Source organism: Eptesicus fuscus, chromosome 1 (genome assembly GCF_027574615.1).
Source record: "Eptesicus fuscus isolate TK198812 chromosome 1, DD_ASM_mEF_20220401, whole genome shotgun sequence".
NCBI classification, from domain to species: domain Eukaryota; kingdom Metazoa; phylum Chordata; class Mammalia; order Chiroptera; family Vespertilionidae; genus Eptesicus; species Eptesicus fuscus.
In genome coordinates, this window is record NC_072473.1 from 7,594,373 (window position 1) to 7,621,965 (window position 27,593).

Genomic DNA, 27,593 nt, shown 5'->3' on the forward strand with positions numbered 1-27,593 from the left:
ATAATAATGTTAAGTTACAGATTTCTGATGGAAAATTGGAGTTTATGTAGCTTTGGATGTATCACATGGTTCCAAGAGATCTAGCTGGAAAGTAAAAATAATTGATTTTGGGATTAAAACATTCTTAGTAACATAAGGGTTGCATTTCTCATGGCCCATCAATATTGGATTGTTTATTATACTAGTAACTCAGTTGACTAATCATAATCATAGGCTGGATTTCTAAGACTCCCAGCACTGTTGGGAATGAAGTATCTTGGGGTACATTACATTTTTTTCTCATTCCTAAATAGAAAGAAAATTTAAAACACTTTCATGATATATCATAAACCAGGCTTTGAAATATTTTTGTCTTCATCCTGATATTTTATGCTTTATTGTAAGATGCGAAAATCTTATGAAACTAGGATATTCAAACGGCTCATCAAATTTTGTAAGTTAATTGACAGCCATAACCATTATGAACTTTGGTTTATTTTTTACAGGCTAACATTTTTTTTACTTCAGTGAAAGTTAATCACTATTGCTTGAAAACAAAAATTAGACAAACTGAATGAGTGTAATTTTGCCAGTGTTATATTCGTACAGAGGGAATTTAAAGGACAGTTACTTAAATGGGATGCTTGTGTGCCTGTCTATGTGTCTCATCCTGTGAATGAAGACCAATAAATTATGACTTCCATGTAGTAAAAGCAAGACTCACACTGAGTTTTCTGATATTTCCTTGTAGATGTTTAAATATTTACACTGCTTCTTGAATGTTACCTTGAAAGTTTTTCATGGTCTTGGTACACAATGCTTATTTTTCTAAGCTAAAATCTTTGCAGCTAGAAAAATATAGCGGGACTTTTTGGTCTTTTTTGTGTGCCTCAGACATGAAATAGCTCTGGCCACCAACACAGGCACCAAGCTAGGATGAACTAAGGACTGTATATCTGCCTGGCCCCTGGTTAATATAAAAGCAATACCACCAATCAGGTGTCTCCTTGCCCACTGCCAGGGGGTGACTTTTCTGGTCTTTAATCACCTAATAGGCTGTCTATTGGAGTTTACCCAAAAGTGTTGAGCCCTGCCCATACGTACTTCCTCTGCCAGCCTTTATAAAAAGGTGATGGGGGCCAATTTTCATTATAGAACCTTAAACTACCTTCCTCCTCAAAGCACATGAATGAATCAATATCTCGAAGTGTCTACCCTGAAGTTTTGGCCAATGACAATGACCTCATACTCTCCACCACACAGGATGATTCTCAACACCCTATAATGAAATGTCACTTTGGGAAGGCTATAAAGACCTGCATGCAGGACCTCTATTTCTACAAATCAGAGGTGCCGGATAGGTTGTTGCTCACAGCCAATCACCCATTATGCAATGTTAATCACAAGTGTGGACACAGCCACCAAACTTCCCAGCACAAGTTATGCAGGCAGTTTCTGTGAATGAATCAGGAGTTGACTTGCAAATTGAAATCTAGTTGTCATCCTGGGTAGTAGTAATCTAAATGCTCCTCTGGCCCTGGCCGGTGTGCTCAGTGGTTAGAGCATTGGCCAGTTAGAGCATTGGCCCACCCACCAAAGGGTCATTGGTTCGATTCCCAGTCAAGGGTAGGTATCTAGGTTGTGGGTTCGCTCCTGGGGGTGAGGGAGTGCATGCGGGTGGCAACCAGTGGATGTGTCTCTCTCACAGTGATATTTCTCTCTCTCCTCTCTCTCTCTCTCCCCCTCCCCCATAAATAAATAAATGAATACTACCCTGGATTCGGCCAGACCATTCAGGACTTTTATACTTTACTCAGCTGAATAGGAAAGTTTGGATAGTACATAGCATCAATTTACTAGTAAAGCACTGTGCTTTGTCATTACAGCAATGGTTTCCATTGAGGGGATTATTTCCCACTTAGTAGCTTATATCACCTTTATGAGGGACCGGGATTTCTCTTGCTACTCAAAATATATCAAACAAAACCCCTAGCTTTTATATCTTATGAACATAGCAAGACCTTAAAATGATTGTCATTCTCTCGATGAGCATTCAGAAGTTCATAGTCAAATCTCTGCCCGCCCCCCCCGCCACACACACACACACTTTAACGAGGACATTTTCCTCTGTGCTCACAAGGAAGGGTTCAGGATCCAGTGGCTTGCCTACTTGTTTATCTTATTATTGGCAGCATTGTTTTCTCTCTCTCTCAAGTTCCCCTTTCCTTGATTCCTTCAACTATGTCTTTCATCCAGTATTGCCTATATTTTCATAAGTTGCATCAAATCATTGTAAAGGAGTAAACTATTGCTAACTACACAAAAATTAAAACAGTAACTTGCACAGTCTGTATTTGGTCTCATTTCCTATTATTTTTTAAGGCAATAAATGAATGATATTGAAAACATTTTGTATAAATGAAGCAGAGTTCTCAGGGTCAGAGTGAGCCTAATGCAAGTGTCCTGTTGCAAAGTTGTTCTTTCCTCTGTGTTCCTTGTAGCACATTTGTGAATATTCCCACTGTCTTCAAGGCAGAAATGAAATGGAGAGTGAGAAGGAAACTAATTGGTGATCTTAAAATCTTTATTGCTGGCACATGGAAAATTATATGTAGCCAATCTTGTTACTATGAAGGGGGAAATGTAGCACTCCACATGAGGTAAAGGGGCATATATATTCAATGGTGATTTATTGGTAATTTATTGTGTAAAGGGCTGTAGTGAGTACTCTAAAAGTTGCTTCCTATGTTTTCTGGCCCAAGATATTCATACTAATCAGATCAAGAAGACCTGTGGTTATTGTCAGATGATTAAACCATTTAGTAACGAGTTTGATGTCTTTTAGGCAAGGAAGGGAATATAGTCCATGAGTTGGGGGTGGGGTGCAATGCCTCACAAGCAGAGGGGTGCTCTTCCCGAGGGATTTTGGGCAAGAGCGAGTTTTCTAGAACATTAGAAGAGGCAACATGGAAACAGGGCAGGATGAGCTAGGAGGTCGGGGATTTCTTTATGGGGATAACAGCTCCTGTTTTCTAGGGTAAAGTAAGCTAGCTAAGCTGACTTGGACAATTGTGATTGGTGTGTGTTGGGTTTTCTTGACAGGTGTGTCCCATAAGTGCAGGATGACTTAGGTTTAGATTTGTGACATGGGCTGGGCCACTGGGATGGCCTCCATTTTGTGGGTCCTAATATACAAATGAACTTTACCATTACAAGTCCTTTGCATCTTAACATACCTTCCTTTCTGGTCATTTCTTATTGTATCAAAACCCAAGTTGGGGCAACTTCAGGCTGTAAGCTCCTTGGGGTTTGCCTTATTTGTCACTGGAATAAAGTACTTGATAAACATGGTTTGACTTGATAAAGTGACTGAATGGCTAATGGAGAGAGCCCTTCCCCCATAAGTGTCCAGTGAGATATTTCTGGACAGGAAAGAAAGCTGGTTATAACTTCTTTAATTGTTTTTTTCTTCTGGACCCAGAGTTGTAAATGGAGGGATCAAGGATAGTATGGTACTAGACTTATTGGGTACTAGGTCACTTTATAAGTTATGTAAATGTCTAATCACTATGTTGTATGCCTGGAACTAATATACTATTATATGTCAACTGTTATTGAAAAAAAAATTAAATCTCTGGCTAACCTTAAACTGTTTTGGATCTGATGGCCTGCATACTTAAATGCTAATTTTATCATTGCCTGCATTATTCTCCTTCCATTAAGCTCCCCTTTTCTTGGCTCCTTCAACTATTTCTTTTATCCAGTAATGACTATATTTCAGTAAGATGCCTCAAATCATTGGTGGAAGAAGATGAGGTAGAACTAATTGTATAAAAATCAACTCAGTAATTTATATAGACTGTATTTGGATCAATTTCTGTGAGTTAGTTTTTCAGGCAAATCTGACTGACAGTTGAAACATTTTATAAATGAGTCAGGGTTCTCAGGGTCAGAATGTTCTGTTGAAACATTCTTTTCTCTGTGTTCCTTCTAGTGCAACATTTGTGAATGTCCCCACTATCTATGAGCCAGAAATGCAATGGAGGTTGGGAAGGAAAAAAGTAACTAAATATGCTATCATAAAAGTTTTATTGTTGATATATGAAGAAATAAAAGTAGCAAATCTTACTGCCAAGGGGGGATATATCTTTCTCCACATGTGAAAAAGGCAAATATTCAATGAAGATTTATTGAGAATTTATTACTTAAAGAAATGTAGTAAGTCCTATAAAAGTGGTTTTTTGTTTGCTACCCAAAAGCATTCCAACTAATCAATTCAAGAAGACCTGTGATTACCAAATCCTTTCTCACTTGTCAACCCCTTGCCACATCCTCTCTAATGTTCTTGTCATAATTGTCACGCCTAAACCCAAGTTGGGACAACTTCAGACCGTAAGCCCCTTGAGGCTCATCTTATTTGCCAGGGGAGCATGTATTCAGTGATAGGATTTATGTGGATGAATCAGATTTCTGTACAGGGGTATAAAAGCTGGTTATAACCTGGTCACATTATTCTAGTGGACTCAGAGTTGTAAATAGAGAGAGAAAGGAAAGCGGAGTCATCTGTGAGCGCAGGCAGGGCTGCAACCAGAGTTTCAGTCTGTGTGGTGTCTCGACAGGCCCTAGAGAGCCAGGAGCTCCCTGGATGCCTAGGAAAGTTCATCTGGAAGAGACATCAAGAATACAGGAGTTCCGTTTACTCCACTCATCTGCCTAAGGGACTAGAAGGAACACCGGTTCACAGTTCAAGTTCAGAGCACGGGAACACTGGCTCGAGGGAACTCGGGTGAAGTGGACACGAAAACTAGCTGGAAGGAACGTGCCTGCACCATCTGCTCAGTGTCGGCGTGTCCCTCCGGAGCCACCTGCCCTCAGTGTTTCGTACGGATGTTCGGAAATGGGGAAAACCGGAGGAAAATCATTTCTTAGACTAGCCTCTTAAGTCTGACTTCACCCGACAAAAGGACGCCAGCGCTCAGTTCTCCGGCCGGAGGGTTTCTCTCCAGACAGGTTGGGGGGCCGCCCACGCGACATCCAATTCCTGCGACAAAGTTCCGCACGGGAGGAGGAGGGGGGGGGGGTGCAGGGGCGTGATCAAGGTGGAGGGGCGGGCCCGGGCGGAGCTCGGGGGCGTGACCCGGAGAGGGGGGCGTGACTGTGGCGGGAGGCGGGTGGCCGGGCCGGAAGGCTGAGAGGGGCCCCGTCGGGAGTGGCGTGGCCAGGGCGGCAAGTAAGGACTTGGAGGTGGAGTCATGTGAGGCGTGGCTTAGGGGCGAGGGGCGTGGCTATTGCCCTGGAACCCGACGAGGGGGTGTGGCTATGATGGCTAAGTTTGCCAGCTGCGGTCCCAGGACTAAGTAAGGTTCATGCTCTTGGGAAAACGCTCAGGTAAGGGCCGGTGGCCGAGTGGAGCTGGGGCGCGGGGGGGGGGGGGGGGGGGTTGGCTACAGCGGGGGCTGGCCCACTCGGGGAGGGCTGGACCTTCCTCACATACCCCAGCACTGCCCCGCCTGGTCTTGGAACCAGGAGAGCTGTTTGCGCGTATTGCTGGGGTCACCGCGGAGCGCGGAGGACTGGTTAAGCTGGGAGGGCATTACCCTCCCCTTCTCCACCGCCCCCCCCCCACCCCCCCCCCCCCCCCCCGTGCATCCCTCTTCTATGGGAGTCACCAGCCAAAAGGCTGCGCTTCCTTTAGGGTTACTTGCACTTGCCGGGAAAACAGCCGCCCCAGGGAATCTGTGGGGAGTGTGAGCACAGTTCCTTGGGAGGGAGCGTTGCCAGGGCCGGTTGGATGTGACCAACTCGAGAAACTGCTGTGAAATAGCTGGACACAGGTAAGGACTACAAATCTGAGCTCGTGGTGCCACCAGCCGAGGCGCGGCCAGCTGGGACTAACTTGGGTCAGCGCTGTATTTCTTCCCTCCCCTGGCTTTGCCAGGGTCTGTGGATGGAGTCACAGCCACCCCCAACCCCAACGCCGGGGATCAGCATCACAGCTGTGTCTCGGGGACAAATCTCAGTCTTCTGCTTTCCCCGAGTCCTTCTGGCCTTTTTGTTTCATGCCTTGCCCCAGAATAGGAGGAGAACCTCGGAAGTACAAACGTTGATGGCTGCGAGTCTTTGTGGAATCCAGTGTTAAATGCTACTGCCTTGAGGCTGGTGGCAACTCATTAATATTCATGTCAGTGCCCTCCCCTCCCGTATATTTTAACTGGGAAAGTTTGAGAGGTTCAAGAAGGTAATGTGTACACCTTAATTTGGCTAGAACTTGTTCCCTCCCAGCTACTGAAAACCACATTGTTTTCTGCTTCCCCTACTTCCTTTACTGATAATCTAGTCAGTAAAGGAGCAGCCAGATTTCTCTGGTGAGGAAAGCTACCTGGGACCCTAGCCCTGATCTGCCCTTGCACATCCCTCAGAGCCCGCAGTTCTTGGATCTGTTGGAAACGGGAAACCTTTCAGAAGCTATGGAGGGCTGTCCTCCTTTACTTAGGTAATTTGGACATCAGTACCAGGACTGAAATTCACCAAAAGACCAAGAGCAGCGAGGACACGACTCTGTGCCCGCACACACCTCTCGGGAGCCAGGGGAGAGGCAGTGAAGGTGCGCAGTTGGAATGCAGTAAAGACTGGCTGAATTGTTGAGTGAATGAGTGAACATGAATATTTTGGAAATCTGATGGGAGGAGGACAGGCCACACTGGCATAGTTTGTTGCAGCACAGTAAGCAGTCACTGGGAATGTGTTTTGAAACCTTTGGCAACCCCCAGATTAGAAGCATACTCTCAGAAAAGAAGTGGGTGAGAGGAGGAAGCTGAGCTTTCTCAGTCAAGACATGGAAACATAACCTCTCCTTTAAATTCAGAGAATTGCAAGCTGGCTTCCTTTCTAAACCAAGAGGTGAGAAAATTACGGGTCAATATGATACGAATCAAGGAACTTTTTTCAATGTAACCATTACCTTTAGTAGGACTTCATTGCTGTCTGTTTGGCATACATATAGATGTCTTAATCAGGCAGAGTTCAATCTGTCATTTAATAAATACATGATGTATGAATGATTCTTTCAAGGCTTTCAGTATCTTTCTTTTTTCACGAGATTCTAAGTCTGCAAGACAGCAGATAAGGGACCTTGAATTAGTAAAATTCAAGACATGCATCAATAATTAGTGATCACATAGTACTATAGTACAGAAAACTTAGCCCTCCTGGGCTTGTAAAAAAATTAATGGGGATGGAGTCACTTCAAAATGGAGTCGGAGCTGTCATCCCAAAGGTGACTTGCATGTCTTACTCCTGAAACCTTTGCATTGTTAAAACTGAGCAAATAAGCCTACAGCATTGTATCCCAAACAACTGTTTGCAAAGCTAATAGGAAAGTAGATATGACTACATGACTGAAAATGAAAGACATTCTTTAAAATTAGTATCATATGTTAGCCTACCTGCATCTATAGCAATTTCTTCCTTTGCTTATTAACACTCAGAGAAATTCCTTCTATTGCTGCATTTATTCCCCTTTCCTTTCTCATAAAAATCCCTTGCCTTCACCTCCTAATCAGAACACAATTTGGGTTTCTACCTGAATCAGTGCTTCCTAAATAGCTCTTCTATAGAATCTTAAACACTTGTTGCCTCTCACTTTGACCTTTTATTTTTATGTTAACTGTCCCATCTTTAAGGACAAACTTAAGTAAGGACAAATTTTCTGTGAAAGCCAGTAATGTATGGTAGTAGTTCATTGTTATGTATTATGTTTGATAATTAAACATTATTTGTGGTTTCACGAGCTTGGGTTTTATGAGATCCTGGGTAAGTTTAAATAACCACCTCTATAACTTTTAATGTAACATATGGGATTGCTGTTAGGCTTGAGTATAAATAATCTCAACTATTGTTACAGGTATTGGAGCCCAGCATGAGTTTCTGTTTATTTGGATTTTCATGGAATCCTCTTTACCTCTGACTTTCCATGCTCTGTTGCTTCCTTGATTGCCTTTAACTGTTCCTTCTCCATCCCTTGGCCTCCTTAATCACTTCATTTTTTTCAGTCTCCCTCTGTACACCTGTTACTCTTGGGGGTGGGGTGGGGAGAGGGTGTACCTTCTCTCTAGCCTCATAGCCTCTCCTGAGGACCAGAGCTGCTTTGCCAATTCTCCTAGACCTTTCCTCTCATCTGTACCTTGGATCTCAAATCCAATGTATAATTAGATGAAGAGGGTCATCTTTGCCTTCTCACCTACACCTTGTGCCAAGTTCTGTTTCTCTGTCAGGGATCCATCCTCATTCTACCACCAGCATCATCTAGCTGTAAAACCATGAAGCCTTCTTCAGCTTCTTCCCTTTTCTCTACCCCAGTTGAGTGCAAATCTTATTGTTTTATTTTTAACCAAAATGGTGATCTCTTAATGCAAAGTGCCTTGTTCCTCTCTACTGCCACTATCAAGTTCAGTATTTTATATTCTCCACTTGGATCACTGGAATTTCATTTTAAACTTCCCAATTCTGAGCTACTAAATTCCCACCCAAAACCTGTTGGGCACAATATTGTCCTCATCTCAGTTCATGGCAACTCCATCCTTCCAGTTGCTTAGGCCAAGAATCGTCCAGTCATCCTTGACTCGACTCTTGCACATTTTACAGGCTGTATTTCCAGTTGTAGCTAAGACCCAACCACCTCTCATCACCTCCACTGCAACATCCTTAGATCTAACCCCTGCATTATCTGAATGATTTCCCTGATTCTTTCCTGCCTTACATCCCACTTGATTTCCAATAGCGTACCCTGAATGATCTTTTAGAAATATAAATCAGATTAAGTCCCTCCTCTGCTCCAGAAACTTCATCGTAACCCCATTTCTCTTATAGCAGTAGTTCCCAATCAGAGCTGATCCCCCTTCTCCAAGGAACATCTGCAATGTCTGGACACAGTTTTGATTGTCACAGTTGGAGGGAGAGTGCCACTGGCATCTAGTAGGTAGAGACCAGACAGGTTGCTAAATGTCCTACTATGCACAAGATGCTCCCCCACCCCCACCCCAAAAAAAAGAGTTGTCTGGTCAAAAATGTCAACAACGCCAAGGTTGAGAAACCTGAGTTGGAGAAAGAACCTTTATAGTGGCCCAGACATCTACTTGATCTGTCATCCATTACCTCTCAACCTCATCTCCTATCCTCTTGCTGTTTCACTCCTGTCCTATTGGCCTCTTTACCATCCCTTGTATGTGCCAGACACACTCCCACCTTTGCACAAGCAACTTCCTTTCTCTAGAATACCCTTCACCCTGATACCCATATAATAAATTCCTTTACCTCCTTCAATCCTTTGCTCAATTTCACCTTCTCGATAAGACCTCCCCTGAGCAATTAATTTAAAAATCGGACACCCCCTTCCCAGTGGCACTCCAAATTCACCTAACCCTGCTGTACTTTTCACTGAATCTGTTATATCATTGCTGTTTGTTGTCTGTATCCCCCTACTAGAATATAAGTTCCACAAGGGTAGAGACTTTGTTTTATTACCCTGTTGATCCTAGAACAGTGTCTGGCATTTAATATGTTTGATTGACATCTTGATGAATGAAGGAATAAAAGAGTGATGGGGAAACAAAGAGTGGTGGAATTGAAGGAAGGATGGTTGGAGGAATCATCTCGTCACTGACTTTCCTGGCTCCACTCTTTGCCCACTCCCATCCATCCTGCACTGTGCCCACAGTCATCAGAAACCATCAGGGCTTCCTCCTGTACACATGGAATAATATTTGAAAGTCTTCCAGTCTCTTGGAAATTTATATTCTCTGAATTAATCTCAAATCCCCATCCTTCCCTACCTTCCACTGTGTCTCCTGGGCATCTGCTGGGCCAATACCTTAACAAATATCCATAGCAGACTTGAGATTATGGGAGGTTCAGATACACTTGGCTTCATTTACCAAAAACAACATTTTGGTTTTATAAAAAAACACAAGGTCGTCTTCAGAGTCAGTGTCCCCTGCAGTGAGATCAACAGTATTCCTAGGAGACAAACAGAAGTTCAGACTTCCAGACCATTACATGCAGCCCACTATTGGGTGGGCTTTGTGGGGGAGGAACTAGAAGGTGAGGTTGACGTCAGGCCTCTGGAGCTCTTGTGTCCTCCTAGTCCTCGAGAGCCAGTCTGGAAGTAGGCAAGAGACACTTCCTCTGGGTGAGGTGTCATCAGGTGCCAGCCTTGGCATTGTGCACAGATGGCATGATTGCAGAATGCAGAGCAGTCCCCAAGGCAGTACTGCTCTGGCCTATTGCGCCAACTCAGACTTGCCCTAAGGGCTTTCCTGATGGCTCTGGAGCTAAACCAAGGATCAGTTACCCAGACTTCTCTGGGCGCCTCGGTAACAGGTCTCTGACCCTCACATGGCCCCTTGTGCAGGGCCAAGGGCACGCCCACCCATCTTTACAACTCCCTTGGTGGTCAGGCATGCTGCTGACCTTGTCTTATCACAACATTCTCTTTGAAGGGCAGACCAGCAAGTCCCTTCTGTTGAGTATACCTTGCAGTTGGCATTGTGTTCCCAGAATTTACTGTATTTTTTTAAAAATCTAGATTATAAGCAAGAAAGAAGTCCTTTTCCACATGTTTCCCCACCTCCCCACAACACTGGGATTGATTACGAAATAAGCCCAAGATTCTACCTATTTCAACTTCAATTGTCCTCTTTGGCCTTGGTTCCTAAGTACCCCTGCCTCCCCCATAATATCCTCATCATTGCTGACATTACCCCATCCATCTCTCTGTCTTTGTGCCTCTTATTAAAATAGTCTCTCTCCTATGACACACGTTTAAGATGTTACCCCATCCTGAAACTTAGAGCCTCTGCCCTTTGTTCTCATTGAATTAAGTCAGGGCTGTCTTCATATCTAACTTGATTAAGAAGTATTTGTTTAATTACGTTAAGTAAAATAAACCATACTCAGAGGAAAAATATTGTATAATTCCACTTATATGAAGTATGTAAAATAGGCAAATACATAGAGATGGAAAGTAGAAAAGAAGTTACCAGGGTTCGGGACATCATGAGGAATGAGGAGTTATCTTTTAATGGGTAGAGTTTATACAGGGGGTGATAAAAAATTTTTGGGTATAGATACTTGTGATGGGTACACAACATTGTAAATGTATTTAATGCCACTAAAAAAGCGAAAATGATCAATATTATGTATATTTTACTACAATAAAAAGATAACTAAAAAATCCCACAAAAATTGTTTGTTTAAATAGCTTTTCCTTGTAGATTGCAAGTTTGTGGGAATGGTGAAAAAAAAACATGACTTTTTCATCATTACCCAGCACAATGCTTTGAATGAGATAGTCACTCATTACTGCTTCAATTCAGGGATAGAAAGAAAAACAGAAATAAGGTACATTTTGACACATCTGCTGCCTCCAAAAATGTATATATACAAACACACATAAAGCTACTATGAACAAAAGTGATTCTAATTTGGTTTGAGAATTTCCAACTTCTTTTGTTAGTGAAGACATACTTCAGGTGTCACAGCCCTAAAGACCCCAGGTAGGAAGTCAGAACTGCAGGTGTGGAGCCTCTGTGGGTTTGAAGAACTTCCTGCCAGTCCCCTTCCATGTGGTGTCATGCATTTCTGCTCCCTGAGATCAGTGTGATCATTGGCAAAGTGTTACGGACAACAGCACACAGCACATACAATATTTGTCCAGGCACATGCACTAATAGCTAATCCTATCTAATAAAAGAGTAATATGCAGATTGACTCCAACATGAGATGGCTGCCCCCATGTGGTCAAAGATGGCTGCCCCCATATGGACACAAGATGGCCGCCACAAGATGACCAGCAGGGGAGGGCAGTTGAGAGGGACCAGGCCTGCAAGGGAGGGCAGTTGTGGGCAATCAGCCAGCAGGGGAGGGCAGCTGGGAGGGACCAGGCCTGCAGGGGAGGCCAGTTAGGGGTGATCCTACTGGGATCCGGCCTAAACGGGCAGTTGGACATCCTTTGAGGGGCGTGGTTAGGGAGTGATCAGGATGGCAGGAGTGATCAGGAGTGATCACCCAGATTGGAGAGGGTGCAGGCTGGGCTGAGGGACACACACCCATGTGCACGAATTTTGTGCACCAGGCCTCTAGTTAATAAGAATTCTGCTTTGAGCCCTCAGTTGTTCCTTTCAGGGTAGTAATAGGAAGTAACTGCCCTATGCCTTCACTAGACACACCTCATGGTTCCCATGGGTTTAGCCTTCTCCCCTCTAGCTCAGAGCTGGTGGAGTCAAGGGTAGAAGAGCTAGTTCACAGCCAGTTAACAGCAGTGAGGTACATGAAGAGAGTGGATGGTGAAATCAGGACAGGTGCCTCCTTTCTCTGCATCCCTGGGGATCCTAATGTGCTTTTTAAAAAATCTTACACTCTTCTTGGAAAGACTGTGAACGATAAAATTCAAGTCTGTAAGTGATATGTGTCTTTAGTGGCTTCTCCTTTTTGTGCCTTTTGGCAGCTGCCCTCCCCTGGCATTGCCAAACTGTTTAGAGGCCTCCAATAGGCTGAGGGCAGAATCTGAGGAGCACTAACACCTGCTGAGAACTGGATTGGTGTGTATTTTCCTTCCCATGGGATGTGCATTTCAAGAAGCTCCTAGGAGGAGACATTGCACATCTGGAAGCTAGAGTTCATGTCTTGTTCCTCTTTGCATCCCAGCCCCCAACATGGTGCCTGGGGCAAAGGAAATGATAATAAATGTTTCAATGAAAATGATTACTGGCAGAACTCCCATCTCTGTGACACCAGGTTGGGTTCAATAGGTTCCTCTTACAGATCAGGCAGAACTTTAGGGGTCCTTCATATCTTATAGGAAGGGATATGAGACCCTCCTCTTAAACATTTTCAAGTGTTTTCATAAATGTATATAAATACATTTATTTATACACTAGAGGCCCGATGCACGAAACTCGTGCACGGGACAGGGGTGTGTGTCCCTCAGCACAGCTTGCACCCTCTCCAATCTGGGACCCCTCAAGGGATGTCCGACTGCCCATTTAGGCCCAATCCCACTGGGCAGTCGGACATCCCTCTCACAATTCAGGACTGCTGGCTCCCAACCGCTTGCTTGCCTGCCTGCCTGATTGCCCTTAACCGCTTCTGCCTGCCATCCTGATCACTCCCTAACCACTCCCCTGCCAGCCTGATTGACGCCTAACTGCTCCCCTGCTGGCCCGATTGCCCCTAACTGCCTTCCCCTGCCGGCCTGGTCACCCCCAACTTCCCTCCCCTGCAGGCCTGGTCCCCCCAACAGCCCTCCCCTGCAGGTCTGGTTGCCCCCAACTGCCCTCCCCTGCTGGCCTGATCACCCCCAACTGCCCTCCCCTGCTGGCCATCTTGTGGTGGCCATCTTGTGTCCACATGGGGCGGCCATCTTGTGTTGGAGTGATGGTCAATTTGCATATTACCTCTTTATTATATAGGATTTCAAAGTGTATAAATAAACCTGCAAATGGGTGATGGTGATGTGTAGGAAAAGGAAAAATCCCTTCATACTGAGAACATACTAGCAGTCACTTCACTGTTCTCAGTTCTTGAAATTAGGATAAAGGTCTTTCCCTCTTCAAATCATCAGGTAGCCATCATGTGACAGACACTGTGTCCCTAAGAGATGCACCTGTGACTGAGATATAAATAGTCTCTACCACCACGGGGCTTAGATACTGTGGAAATAGTCATAAATTACATTCCTGGTGAGGTATTTAATTCAACTGTGACCAAGAACAAAAGGGCCCTGGGCTCATCAAGAGAGGCCACAGTCAAGGGAGGCTTTTAGGAGGTGACGGTGGATGTGGTCATTAAAGGGTGGATAGGAGTTAATGAGCCACAGGGGGAGTGAGAGTGGTCTATGGAAGGAGGAGCATCTACATAAACCCTTAGACTAGAGGGAGCATCAGGAGTTGGAAAAACCAAAGTCCATGTGGCTGGTGTGCAGACAGGAGTGTGAACTGGACATGAGGTTGAGAGGGTTAGCAGGGCTAGAGCACTCAGCTGTGCAGCCAAACTGTACTCATTGTTGCTCAAATGGTGTCTGAATAGTTGTCTGAATGCATCTCAAGTAATCACTCTAAACACTTTAAATTCTATAGTAGAGTGAATATATAATCAAGGAACATTTTTTTTCCATTTTTGACCTTGTTTGCTTACTTGGTCCAGGGATAGAAGTTTCAGGAAAAATGGATGAAGCAATATTGGGTGGGGAGTGGGGAAGAAGCATTCAAAGTTAACATTACCATAATTTCAGAACACTATAGTGAATGCCTTGTAAAGCATAGTCTTCTGAGACTCTCAACTATGAACATGTGAGAGGTAGGGAGGTCATCAGTGCAGTCATAAATGAATATTCAAATTGAATCTACCTGTAGGTTAGTTCAGGATTAATCTTCTGCATTTTCCAATTAACCAAGGAAAATAGTGCTACACCTAAAATTGGCAGTCACTGGTTATATTTAAGCTTGGATTTCAAAACCACCCCTGACTATTTTGGCAGGATGTATCTTGGATTGTTGTTTTTAAGCAATCCAGATGCAGACTAATTTTTAAAAAATTTAGCCTGCCTGGAGGGAGCCTTCATCTTTGGTTACTTCTTATATATAAAGTAGAGGCCCCTTGCATGAATTCGTGCATGGGTGGGGTCCCTCAGGGTAGCCTGTGGGGATCGGGCCCCAGCTTGCACCCACAGGCACTAAGCCCCAGCTTGCGCCCATAGCTTTGCAGCCCCGCAGCCCCGCCTGGCACCCTGCTGTGGCCTGGTGCCACCCCCTCACCTGCTCCACCATCCCACCTGTGGGGCGATAGATTGGGGGTGAGGGGGGAAGCCCCCCCCCCGCCTGGCTCCCTCAATGCCTGAGAGCTGGGTGGAGGCTCTGCCCCTGGCTGTTGGTCACTGTCTGCAGGGCAATTGGTGGGGCCATTAGGCCCCTGCTCACACCCACCTTGGTCTGGCAACACCCGCTCACCTGCTCCACCATCCCGCCATGTCACCCACCGACGCCCGCCATGTTCTGCGCCACCCCCTGATGGTCAGCGCACGTCATAGCAAGTGGTCAAACTCCTGGTCAAACTCCCGGTCAAACAATTTGCACATTAGGCTTTTATATATATAGCTATCATGCTAGACAATTTGGGTTTCAGGAAGTATCTTTTTCAATTTTAAGAACTCTACTGTAAACAGTCTATTCATTCTTGTGGTTAAAGAGCATAGTTTCTCTGGACCTCTAATATTTGCCAATCTCTAAGGAAAGGCAGGGTGCCTGACTTAGTCATCCAGATCCTGTTGACTCTTAAGTTTGGGCCTCTCTCACCCCATCGTGTGTAGTGATAGTCTGGATGTTGCCATCTTACTTAAGGGATTCCATATGGTCCTCGATCTTGACTATTTACAGCTTTTCCTCCTCTCTCCTCCTGCCTCTGGGTTATTAGGTTCCTGCAAGTTCCTTGCAAACTGCCCAAGACTTCAAGCCAAAGATGGTGGTGATGAGTAGCCTGCGGGTCATTCTTCAAGCCTCTTTATGCAAATTGCTGTGGAGAAGATGCCAAATTCTGAGATCCACACCAGTGAGGCCCTGTAGCCTCTACACCTGCACTTACAAAACCCGGAACCGAGCCTGTGAGTACCCTGCTACCTTAAGGAGAGCAGGATGCTTGTTTCATAACAGTCATGCATGTTAAAGATTTGTGGATGGGATGTCAGTGGCATTCCAGAGTGGGTTTATATGCCTTAAGAACTTTGAGAATTAATTACTTGTTTCTCTATCTGTCCTCTAAAAGGAATGTGGAAAGTTCTTTTTGCCCCAGCTTTACTGAGATATAATTGACACATAACACGTGTAAGTCTAAGATGTACCACATGGTAATTTGATACACATGTATATTGCAAAATGATTACTGCAGTAAGGTTTAGAAAGTCCTTTTCTTGATCAGTTTGAACATGTTAAAATGATGTCCTACAGAAATGGGACAAGGGCGAGATCCCAGTTCAAATATTTTGAAACATGTTCTTTATTGTTTCTTGTTAGCAATTGTCTTTTTAAAAATATATATTTTTATTGATTTCAGGGAGGAAGGAAGAGGGAGAGAGAGATAGAAACATCAATGATGAGAGAGAATCATTGATGGGCTGCCTTCTGCACGCCCCCTACTGGGGATTGAGCCATAACCCGGACATGTGCCCTTGATTGGAATCGAACCCAGGACCCTTCAGTCTGCAGGTCGACACTCTATCCACTGAGCCAAACTGGCTAGGGCAGCTATTGTTGTTGTTGTTTTATTAAGGTTGGCTCACAGACTGCGAATGATTTCTGTGGATCTGTACATTCTAGAAGATGCATGTTAATGTTTGCCAGCAGTTCAAAACAGTAGCATCACACCCTGGAATATTCTTTCCTGAGTTACGCATTGTGGTTGCTTCTAGCTGACCAGCTTGTTGAATGTATGTTCTTCTGTAAACGTAGCAGATCCAAATGAGGCAGCCGATGGTCTCTGCTGAAACCTCTCACATCTAATCCCCCTGCCAAAAGACCAGTTACCATCTACCTCTCTATGGGGCAGGGATTCTCCACTGCAGCACCACTGACATGGGGGTGGTCATTCTGTGTTGTCAGGGGCTGTCCTGTGCACTGTAAGATGTTGGATGGCATCCCTGGCCTCTACCCACTAGATGACTGCAATATCCCTGACCAGTTGCAACAACCAAAATTGTCTGCACGCATTACCAAATGAGCTCTAAGGGACAAAATTGCCTCTGGTTAAGAAATGATAGGAGAGGGTAAACTTTGTATCTGTGGAGAGATGAGTGTGAGTTTGTAGAGAGATTAAATGAATAAATATATCATTGAAGAGGTGTTTTTCATATTTTCCATTAGTTTAAAGGGGTTGACTCAGAGTTTTCAAATATTGGCTTGCTTCTAGGTCAAGGTTTCTCTATTTTTTTCTCTTTGGGTTTAGTCTCTTTTGATCCCATTTGCACATAATAAAAGCATAGGTAAGAAAGGAATGCTTGTAAATTAGGAATGATGATCTAGCTAAAGCCAAGGACTTGAAACTGCTCCATAAATATATTTTTATTGAGAGTATATTTTATTTCCTCTCACATTGACTGTGTTCTCATTAAAATGAACTGCCCAGTGTTATAATACATTTCTGGTTGCTGGGTGTGGCTTCCTACCACCAGGCCCACATCCTACCCAGAATGGGTTATTCTCAACACTGGCACTTTGAGGCTTAAAGTGGAAAAAAATATTTATCTAGGTAATAAAGTTTTACTTTTTTAACAGAAAGTTGAAAAGTATAAGTCTCTAACGGTATCTAGTAGTTAAATAAAGTGAACCACAAAAATGAGCTATGTAGAGAATTCCATCTTTTCTAATAATCACACTTAAAATGAACAAATAGCATGTCAACTGCATCTCAATAAAACTGGGGGAGGTAAATTTTGTTCATTTTTGTAATTCTACTAATATAGAAAACATAGATGAATTATAGTATATAGGTGAAATAAATATTACTAATATATTTTATTTAATGTAATATATCCAAAATATTATCACTTCAAAGTAAGATGAATATAAGGATTATAAATGAAATATTTTGCTTTTGTTTGAAATATATTTGCGCCGAAGCCGGTTTGGCTCAGTGGATAGAGCGTTGGCCTGCAGACTGAAGGGTCCCAGGTTCGATTCCGGTCAAGGGCATGTACCTTGGTTGCGGGCACATCCCCAGTAGGAGGTGTGCAGGAGGCAGCTGATGGATGTTTCTCTCTCATTGATGTTTCTAACTCTCTATCCCTCTCCCTTCCTCTCTGTAAAAAAAAAAAAATCAATAAAATATATTTTTTAAAAAAAGAAATATATTTGCAAACAATATAAGTCTTCACGGTCCCTCAGTGTTTTACATTTATAGCACATTTCAATTTCAACTAGTCACACTGGGTGTGTGGGAACCATGTTAGACAGTGCAGGTACAGAGAGCAGTTGCCTAGGAGTAACAGTAGATGAGAGGATGCTTAATGTAATGTGCAGCTGTCGGGGGAGGGGGGTTTGAACTGACCTTGAGAGCCAGTAGGATTTTCACAGATGAGAAAAAACCAGGCAGTTGTGATCATGTGAATGCAGGAGGTGTTCTGGGTACACCTGCTTGCCTGGTTGGAGAGACTATGGGTGAGAGGTAAGGCTAGAGAGCCTTGGTGTCAACTTGTTTGGTTTTCTCTATCAGTAAGGTAAGCATTAAGTGCCTCCATTGTGCCTGGTACCAAGTTCAGCCCTGGGCCTGTAGCAAAAGTACAGGATTCAGGCCCTACGGCTTAGAGTTGACACAGGCCCCTTGAGCAGATAAAGTAAAGGCACATTGCACGAGACATGGTTAGGTGCTAAATGGTGTGAGGGTGAATGCAGTGTGAGTTCAGCAGAAGTAAAGGTCAGAGTGGTTGGAGAAAATGTCAAGACTGGAGTTTGGGAAAATGGAGTAGAGGAGAGTGAGAGAGGAAGCAAAGCAACCAAGAGCATGGTATGAAGTCTGAGCTATAGAGACTGGAACTAGGCTGGTGGTCATGGGTGAGGCAAGAAAGAGGTAAACCTAAGATATTCTTAAAGAAAAATTAATGTGGTCAGTAGGATATATATATATATATATATATATATATATATATATATATATATATATATGCCTAATATGCAAATTGTCCCTGTGGGAGTTTGACTGGGAGACCGATCGCTCGTTATAACATGCACTGATCACCAGGGGTGACGCGGAACGAAGGAAGACCCTGTCTGGCAGCTGACAGCCGGGGAAGGGAGGCCCCACCCGGCAGCCAGAAGGAAGGCCCTGGCTGGCAGCTGGAAGGACCCGATAGGCCCTGATTGCCGGCTAGGCTTAGGGACCCTACCTGTGCATGAATTTCATGGACTGGGCCTCTAGTATGAAACATAGATAAAAAAAAGAATCAGACCTCCCCAGTTATGTTCTTTATTATATTCCTTCATCCCACAACTGATTGAAAGCCAGCTGAGTTCTGATTTGCAGAGCAGCAGGGGAAGCACATAATAACACTTGTATGTGTAGGGGAGGACAAATTATTTTCATTCTACCCTTCTGAATTATTGCCCCCGGCCCAATAAAAGAGAGACTAATCAAAGGAAAACAAACAGAATTTTAATAACATGGATACCAGGCCAAAGGGGGGGGGGAGGGAGTTTGAGGAACAGGTTAACATATAATGTGGATTTATAAAAAACATCAATTGTCTTGTACATTTTGATAAGCAGCAGCACCAGCTTCATTTGTGACACAGTTTGTGGCATTGGGGAAAAATGTATTCTGTGATTGAAGTAAATTATGTTATAAATGCAAAGAGAAGAAAAAATATTAAAAAACATATTTTCTAAAAAAAATAACATGGATACCTCCTGTATACATAGGAGAGACCCAGGAAAGCTGAGTAACTCCCTGAAACAACCCAACAGGCCACATTGCCCAGACCAAACACTCTCAGTAGTCCTCACAAACTCTGGGTATTCATAGTCTAAACTAGAGGCCCAATGCACGAAATTCGTGCAAGGGGCTCGGCCCTCGCAGCCGCCATGGCTTGCCTTGGCCCTCGCAGCCCCGGCTTCATCCAGAAGGTCATCTGGAAGGACATTCAGCTATCCGGTCTAATTAGCATATTACACTTTTATTATTATAGATGTCCCCTTGCTGTAGTTGTCTCTTCATATACTGCTATGGATAAGCCCCTGTAGTGCCCCTCAGCAGCTGAGCTGAGAGAACAAATGAGATAATATCCTGACTCAGTTTACATCACTCATATCAAAACAACTTAATTCTTAGATCAAAACAATTTCACTCTTAAAAACAACTTTAACTTTTGTCATGAACAGATTTTAAATCACATAAAACTGATACACAATAAGTGTGAATTCTCAAGTCCCCAGCCACAAGTCTCAATATCTCAGAGGTATTTCTAGAAGTTTAAAAACATCACACAATCAAATGCAGTTGTTTATCCCAACAATAGCAGTTCAATACTAAAATTAAAAGGCATATATCAGATAAGGCACTACAAGACAACAAAAAGGAGGAAGATATGGCTCCTACCTGCAAGGAATTTGCATTTTAATCCAATTATAACATGAGTATATTATACCAATTCATATACATTTTCCATTTTAGATTCCTGAAACAGAAAGTTCTTGTTTTTCACAAGTTCTTTTATATTAACGGAGAAACCCAAAACATTGATTTCAGACCTCTCTACAAGTGAGAGTACTGCATTATATGAAAAAATAGAAAGAAGAAGAATACTTTGAGTTTGTCTTTGCTTTTAGCTCTACACCAAGATTTCTCTACTTTGGCATTGTTGAAATCCAGGGTCAGATAATCTATGCATTGTGTGATGTTTAGCTGCATCCTAGGCCTCCACCCACTAGATGTCAGTAGCACCCTCCTCCAGTTATAACAATGAAAAATGTCTCTAGACACTGACAAATATCCCCTGAGGGCAGAATCACTTTGTTGAGAACTACTGCCCTGGAAACTACCAGGAGAGCTTTATGTCTGTACTGCTGGGGTACTTTTGCCCAAAAAGACAAGGTTAAGATCTTGCACTTCCAGCTTTGGGCAGCTACCTCAGAAAGAAGAATGTTTTCTATGTAAGAGTAAATCAGAGGCAAATGTCTGTTTTTTGTTTTTGTTTGTTGTTTTTTTTTAATGAAAAGAAGAGTGTCAGGGACCCTGCCATGCACAAGGTTATTTGACTGTATAGCAGCTGCCTTGTTAAATCCTTAGACTCATTCATAGCAGTGAGGTGAGGTGCAGAGGGTCATTAGTAATGATTTCCTGTTGTTCTTGGTTTTACCTACGTATGGTGCTTCTAAAGGGCAGAGAACTATAACACCCCAAATCATATACATGGGTTCAATCCATCATGCATGGATGTCTCAAAAGGTCTGTTTGTGTTATCAGGAAGCCTGTGGAGATTTATCAGGGACTTGCCACAAAGACTGTTCCAAACTAAAGGGGTTCATTTGCCTAGACACATCAAAGCCCAATAAAACACGAGCAGGAGTTTGCAGCAAAGAAAGTAAATGTTTATTTAAGAAAATGGCACCAAGTTTGGAGACACAAGTGAGCTAATGCTCAAAGACCTAGCTCTCCAATGGCCTGTATGAGGGCAGATTATATACGGAAACAATTATTAATCATTGTGACTAAGGGAGTTGAGGTCATGGGCTCTACTGATTATTTGGGGCCAGAATAGAAAGCAGTGGTTATTGTATTAAGTCCTGATGTCAGCTGTGGTGTCATTCTGTCCAGTTTTATGAGGGTAAAGATTTTATGCTTTCATGGGCCTGGGACTGACACACAACTGAGGCCAAGATGTTATCTTCAGTTTGAAACTGTTCCCTTGATCAACAGACCTGAGGTTTTGTTCGTAAGACCTTATGATGCTATCCAGAACCAGATGTCCTAAGGGCTTTGTGATTAAGGGAGTGGACATGCAGTATGCCATGCCGCTATTGACTGGACAAAGCTAGCTTGAATTAAGGGGGGAAGTCATATTAAAGAAATGAAGTTCCTGTGCAATTACAAGACCTGGTTCTTGAATTTTTGGTAGAAAAATCAGCATAAGTGATGTTATCAGTGCCCATGTGGGATAAAATGTATCTGTACACTTAATATTATAAACAGAACTCCAGGAACCTTAGCAATGGTAATATTCTACCCAGGTTTTGCATAATGGCTCCATAATCTTCAAATCTTGCTTACATAAGAGGTGAAGTTAGCATACACACTTAAATAGGACCATATAATTCCTCCAATGGAATTTATCTCTCTCTGGTTCTCTTTGGTCTGACATACTTCTCTGCTGTGATTCAAGAAGTATTTGAGTCTGTCCTTAAGGCCTTAAGTATCTCTATTTCCCCCCATTTTCCTTTCTTCTGAATGATATGACAGTGTAGGGGAGGAACAATAATTTTTGCTCTATCCTTCTAGGTTCTGGACTGAGACCCAACCCCCTCCAATAATAAAAGACAGATTAACAGGAGAAAAAAACAAACAAAGGTTTAATAACATGGATACCACCTGTATACATGGGAGAGACTCAAGAAAACTGAATAACTCCCCCCAAAGGCCCAAGCCACCACCTTAAATACAGTCTTCAGCTAAAGACAAAAGATTTGGGGGCAGGGCTCTAGTATGGGAGGGTATCAGGAAAAGCACAGTAAACAAGAGTAAGGTTGTTATATAGATTTAAGTCAGTGCCTTCTCCATTGATGAGAGTCTACAGATTTAGTCTTCTTCCTGGTACAGAGAGGGAGACACCCTTAAAAATGAAGATTCCCTTACAAATATAAATGTTTCTTACAAGAGGATAACTTCTACTGCATTTTCAGACCTTCTCATGTGTCAGTTGTTTCTTTAAAAATTCAGCCTAGCCGAAACCGGTTTGGCTCAGTGGATAGAGCGTCAGCCTGCGGACTGAAAGGTCCCAGGTTCGATTCCGGTCTAGGGCATGTACCTTGGTTGCGGGCACATCCCCAGTAGGGGGTGTGCAAGAGGCAGCTGATCGATGTTTCTCTCTCATCGATGTTTCTAACTCTCTATCCTTCTCTCTTCCTCTCTGTAAAAAATCAATAAAATATTTTTTAAAAATTCAGCCTAAAATAATTCTTGTGCCAAAGAGATATTGGGGTGACTCACTCTGCTCTCCATCAACAAGGCCCCTAAACCCTGAACATTTTATATGTCTCAAACTAAGAAGAAATTACTCCTTATCTTCTCACAATCGTCAGTATCTTTCTTAATTTTTCCAAAACCCTAGAGTGTGCTCTAATGTCAACTGGAAGCCTACAATATTACATTGTGTGTAAGGAATCCAGAAATCTTCAAAACAGCAAGCAAAATTATAGGATGCATGCAATGCAAGCCTTTATTTCTACTAGCCAACCAATTAAAACGTTAATGGTTGACTGAACATTTGCTTTCCAAAAATTATTTCTCCTCTTTCCCCATTTACTTTGTTGAATATGTTCATTATTGAAAATTTCATTAATATGTTCATATATATATATTTTTTACATATGTGTCCTTATTCCCCCATTACCCTCTACCCCCCACTTATGCCCCACCCCCCTGTTGTCTGTGTCCATTGATTAGGCTCATATGCATGCACACAAGTCCCTTGGTTATGTTCCTGTGTTTAAAACTAGTTTAGCAGTCTGTTCTCTGTATCTATGAGCCTGTTTCTATTTTGTAAGGAAAAACACACACCAAAAAAACTCATAGACATAGACAACAATATGGCAATTACCAGAGGGAAAGAGGTGTGTGTGTGTGGGGGGGGGGGTAGAAGAGGGTAAAGGGGGGATGAAAATGGTGACAGTGACGAAAGGAGACTTGACTTTGGGTAGTGAATACATAATACAATATACAGATAATGTACTATAAAACTGTACACCTGAAACCTATATAATTTTATTAATAAATATCAAGCCAATAAATTCAATAAAAATTTAAAAATACAAGTAAAATGGGCATATCCCTCAAAAAAAACAACAACAACTTAGTTTAGCAGGTGGAGCCCAGGAAATTATCCATTCTAATCTCCATGCATTTTTCTGTTATCATAAGTCTATGTTGCAGTTCGTTTAAGTGAAATTCGAAGGTGGACTGAGAGGCTGCAGTTTGACATCAGAGGCTGCTCCTCTGCAAAGGGCTCTCTGACCTTCCCATGTCCGTGTCCTCTGCTTTCGTCAGTCCATGAAGCCCCTAAGCGGCTAAGTCCTGAGACTTCTCGTTTCCATTAGCCTCAACAGGATCTCCACAAATAGAACCGCCTGATGTGTGATCCCAGATAAGGGACATCCTGATGGCAGTCCCGATGTGCTTTCTCCTAGTACACCCACTCTGGGAAAGAATGGACCTGGTCCCGGGGGGCGAGCGCCAGTCGCCCATCAACATCCGGTGGAGGGATAGTGTCTACGATCCTGACTTAAAACCGCTCACCATCTCTTATGACCCGACCACCTGCCTACACCTCTGGAATAACGGATACTCTTTCCTTGTGGAATTTGAAGATTCTACAGATAAATCAGGTGAGAGCCAGACTGGTAGTGTCATCTGAAGTTAAAGGCACAGTTTCATATGGGCACAGGTTATGTCACACTGTCTCCATGGAAGCACGACCTCTTTTGTTAGCAATGATGGGTCACAATTGGACTTACTTTTTCAATGTAAGTTTTTATGCATATTTTCTTCTAGTATAGGCAGTATTTTTATTACTAAATAAGCGCATTTCTAAGTATAGATTTATAATTGATATAGAAGATAGGGTGTGAAATTAAAAACTGTGTCCAAAATTTATTTTGTAGCGTTTATGAATATGTACTAATTTTCTCTACTTGTTGACTTTACAAGACACTTTTATGTTAAATAGTAACACTGTTTAATTAGATTTAACTGATCAGATTTCAATGCCTTTGAAATGGTGAAAAGAATATTCATGTGTGCATGAGGTTTTAGTCTTAACAACTAGCTAAAGCTAGAGTTTATTAGAAAAATGGAAACTCACATTCTGTTAATTTTGTTAGTTAAGCAATGTTACATAAAAGAAACACACTTTTATTTTTTATTTTGAATGTGTTTTTGTTGATTTTTTTTTTTTAGAGAGAGAGGAAAAGGGAGAAGGAGAGAGAGATAGAAACATCAATGAGAGAGACACATCAATCAGCTGCCTCCTGCATGCCCCCTACTAGGATTGAGCCCGCAACCTGGGCCTGGGCCCTGACCAGAAATTGAACCGGTGACCTCTTGGTTCATGGGTCAACACTCAACCACTAAGCCACACCGGCCAGGCAAGAAACACAATTTTAACAGATTTTAAAATTAAAACATTATATTGCTTTTGAATCTTTTTTTTTTCTCTTAGTCAGAGAAAAAATTAAATTAATCTGAATGATTTCGAAGTTTACCTGAAACTTTAGAGTGTGATGAATTCTATACAGGTTTCTTTTTTCTTTTCCTTTCCAAGCCAAATTTGATGGTATCAAATTGTCCTAATTACATTTAAATAATTATTATTTGAAATAGTGTGTCTTTTTAAAGAAAGGTTATCAACCTGTGGCAATTTTGCCACCTATTTTTTTCCCAGGGACTGGGGACATTTGGCAATGCCTGTAGGCATTTGTCGTCACAACTGGAGGGTGGTGGTGTGACTGACATCTAGTGGGTCGAGGCCAGGAATGCTGCTAAACATCCAGCATTCATGAAGCGTTATCCAGCTTCAAATATCAATAGAGCTGAGATAGAGAAATCCTGATTTAAAGGAAATTAATTTCCTTTTCTGAATATGAAGAAATGAGTCTGTGAAAGTTCATAAATGAAGTAAAAGCGTAACTTAAAACATAAATACAGTGTTCACTCCTGTGTTTATCCTGACTCGAGGATTCTCAACCGTATCTTGGGTTTCCTTGCATTTTTCTAGTGATGCTCTGATACCTAGACATGGCCCTCTGACCAACTGCAAACATACTGATCCTGCAATGGGGTTCATCTCTCTCTGGTTCTCTTCCCTCTGACATACTTCTTTGCTGTGATTCAGAAAGTATTCTAGCCTATCCTTAAGGGCTTAGGTGTCTCTATGTTGTACCCCATTTTTTTATTTCTCCTCCATGATATTACATGATCCCCAAACCCTAAATATCTTAATTACTTTTGGCAATGCTTGTAATTGGATAACTCTTCATGAATGCTGTCCTGCCTATTATAGGATGTTTAACAGCATTCCTGGCCTCAACCCACTTCTTCCTTTTCTCCAGATTCATCAGTGTCTTCCTTCTTGCATTTTTTAAACCCTAGAGTATGCCCCCACCTCAACTGGAAGACTATAATATATTTTATATAAGGATTCTAGAAATCCTCAAAACAGGAAGCTAAAGTCCTGTGTTTCAAATAACCATCTTGCCTTAGAGCTCTACCATTACTCCTGCCAGAGATAGAGTAATGGACAGACCCAGTCCACAGAACACCAGCTCTCATATGTTCACTCTGGATGCATAGCAATCCCCTCAATTAATTAGTATCAGCTCCAGCTGGTCCTTAGCAACCTTCTTTTCTTCTGACTGTTATTGGTGGGGTGCTCTCCATGTCCCCATCTGTCATTGGTGGAAGTGGGCTTCTTGGGATGCTGCAAGAGTAAGAATTTCCTGAGGCTCCCATGGGAGGATGAGGTATTGTAGAAAGCTTTATTGATGAGGTAATATTAAGGGGCTTTCTTTTCAAGGTCCCACCTCCCTCTGTCTTGCCATGGAAAAAGTCCTATTTTATCTTCAGCGGGGCTAAGATCAAAACCATTACCTAGAGTTTCTGCTCCATATTTGCACACTCCAGTCCAGCAACTGGCTAGCTTAGTTTGTGTTCCCAGCTGTGGTCCATTGCATGTGGGGGCCACAGGTCCATGGGCCATGCAGCTTCTAGGGCCACATGACTCTGGAGGCACAGGACCCATACGGGTCATGGAGCAAATGAGAAACAGTAGTACAAGCGGGAAACAGGAGTGCAAGTGGCAAGAGGAACAAGAGAGAATTCTTTGTCTGGGGAATTTTACCCTTCCAAGATTTTTCAGGCTTGCAGTGGATCCACCCCTAGCCTATTATATTTGTTCCCAGATTAGACTGACAGGCAAGCACCTTCCCTACATCACCCTGACTTGACTCGCATGCACCCATCTTCCCCTTTGTTGGACCCTTTCTTCCAGTGATTTTCAGGGAATGGAATGGTGGTTCCCTGGGAAGAGTAAAGTTGCAGCTTCCTGGTGAAGCTGCCCAGATGACCATGCTTATAATGTCTGCCCTTCCCTTTGCTCCTTTCCTAGTATTAATATTAATAAACTAGCTAGTTACAATGGTAACATGAAGATTCTAAATAGTGATCAATCTTCTAATAACTTTGATAGTTTAGGGACTATTGCCAATATTTTATTGCTTTATTGAGCTAAAATCCTTAGGAAGTTGTTTAATGGGTTTCCTGAGTGAGTCAATCCCAAGATTGTTCAAGGCAAATAGTTTTTTATTTTATTTTTAAAATATGTTTTTGTTGATTTCAGAGAGTGGAAGGGAGAGGGAGAGAGTTAGAAACATCAATGATGAGAGAGAATCATGGATCAGCTGCCTTCTGCATGCCCCCTACTGGGGATGGAGCCTGCAATCTGGGCATGTGCCCTGAATGGGAATCAAACCTTGACCTCCTAGTTCAAGGGCCAACGCTCAACCACTGAGCCCACTGGCTGGGCTTTTTGTTTTATTTTGCAGTCATGCTTTTCTCATTTGAACAATAGTCCCAAGAATTTTCATCCGCCTATTTGCATGGGCAATCTTATATGCAAAAAACACAAAAACGTTTTCCTCAGAATAGCTCTCTAGATACATACCAACACAGCAAACTGAATCATTCCTTAATCTTACCTTCCCTAGGTGAGTCAGTTTCACACTCTTTTTACAAAATGCAAGGAAGTTTATAAGGAGGTTGCTAATTTTCCACTTGTTTTTTCAGGAAGGACTAAAATAGGTAACTCCTTT

At 42.7% G+C, this 27,593-nt stretch overlaps 1 protein-coding gene and 1 pseudogene across 1 annotated transcript in view; one reads left to right on the forward strand and one right to left on the reverse strand.

The window, feature by feature from the left end:
* Positions 1 to 860: 860 nt before the first annotated feature.
* On the reverse strand, positions 861 to 1,005 carry LOC129150369 (small nucleolar RNA SNORA48; annotated as a pseudogene).
* A 4,337-nt stretch (positions 1,006 to 5,342) lies between these two features.
* CA5B (carbonic anhydrase 5B) overlaps positions 5,343 to 27,593 on the forward strand; it is a 32,986-nt gene continuing 10,735 nt past the window's right edge. The window contains exons 1-3 of the mRNA XM_008154930.3: positions 5,343 to 5,367; positions 15,445 to 15,631; positions 23,916 to 24,113. Coding sequence (XP_008153152.2) covers positions 15,490 to 15,631; positions 23,916 to 24,113 — 340 coding nt within the window. The 5' untranslated portion in view covers positions 5,343 to 5,367; positions 15,445 to 15,489. The remainder of the gene's footprint in view (positions 5,368 to 15,444; positions 15,632 to 23,915; positions 24,114 to 27,593) is intronic.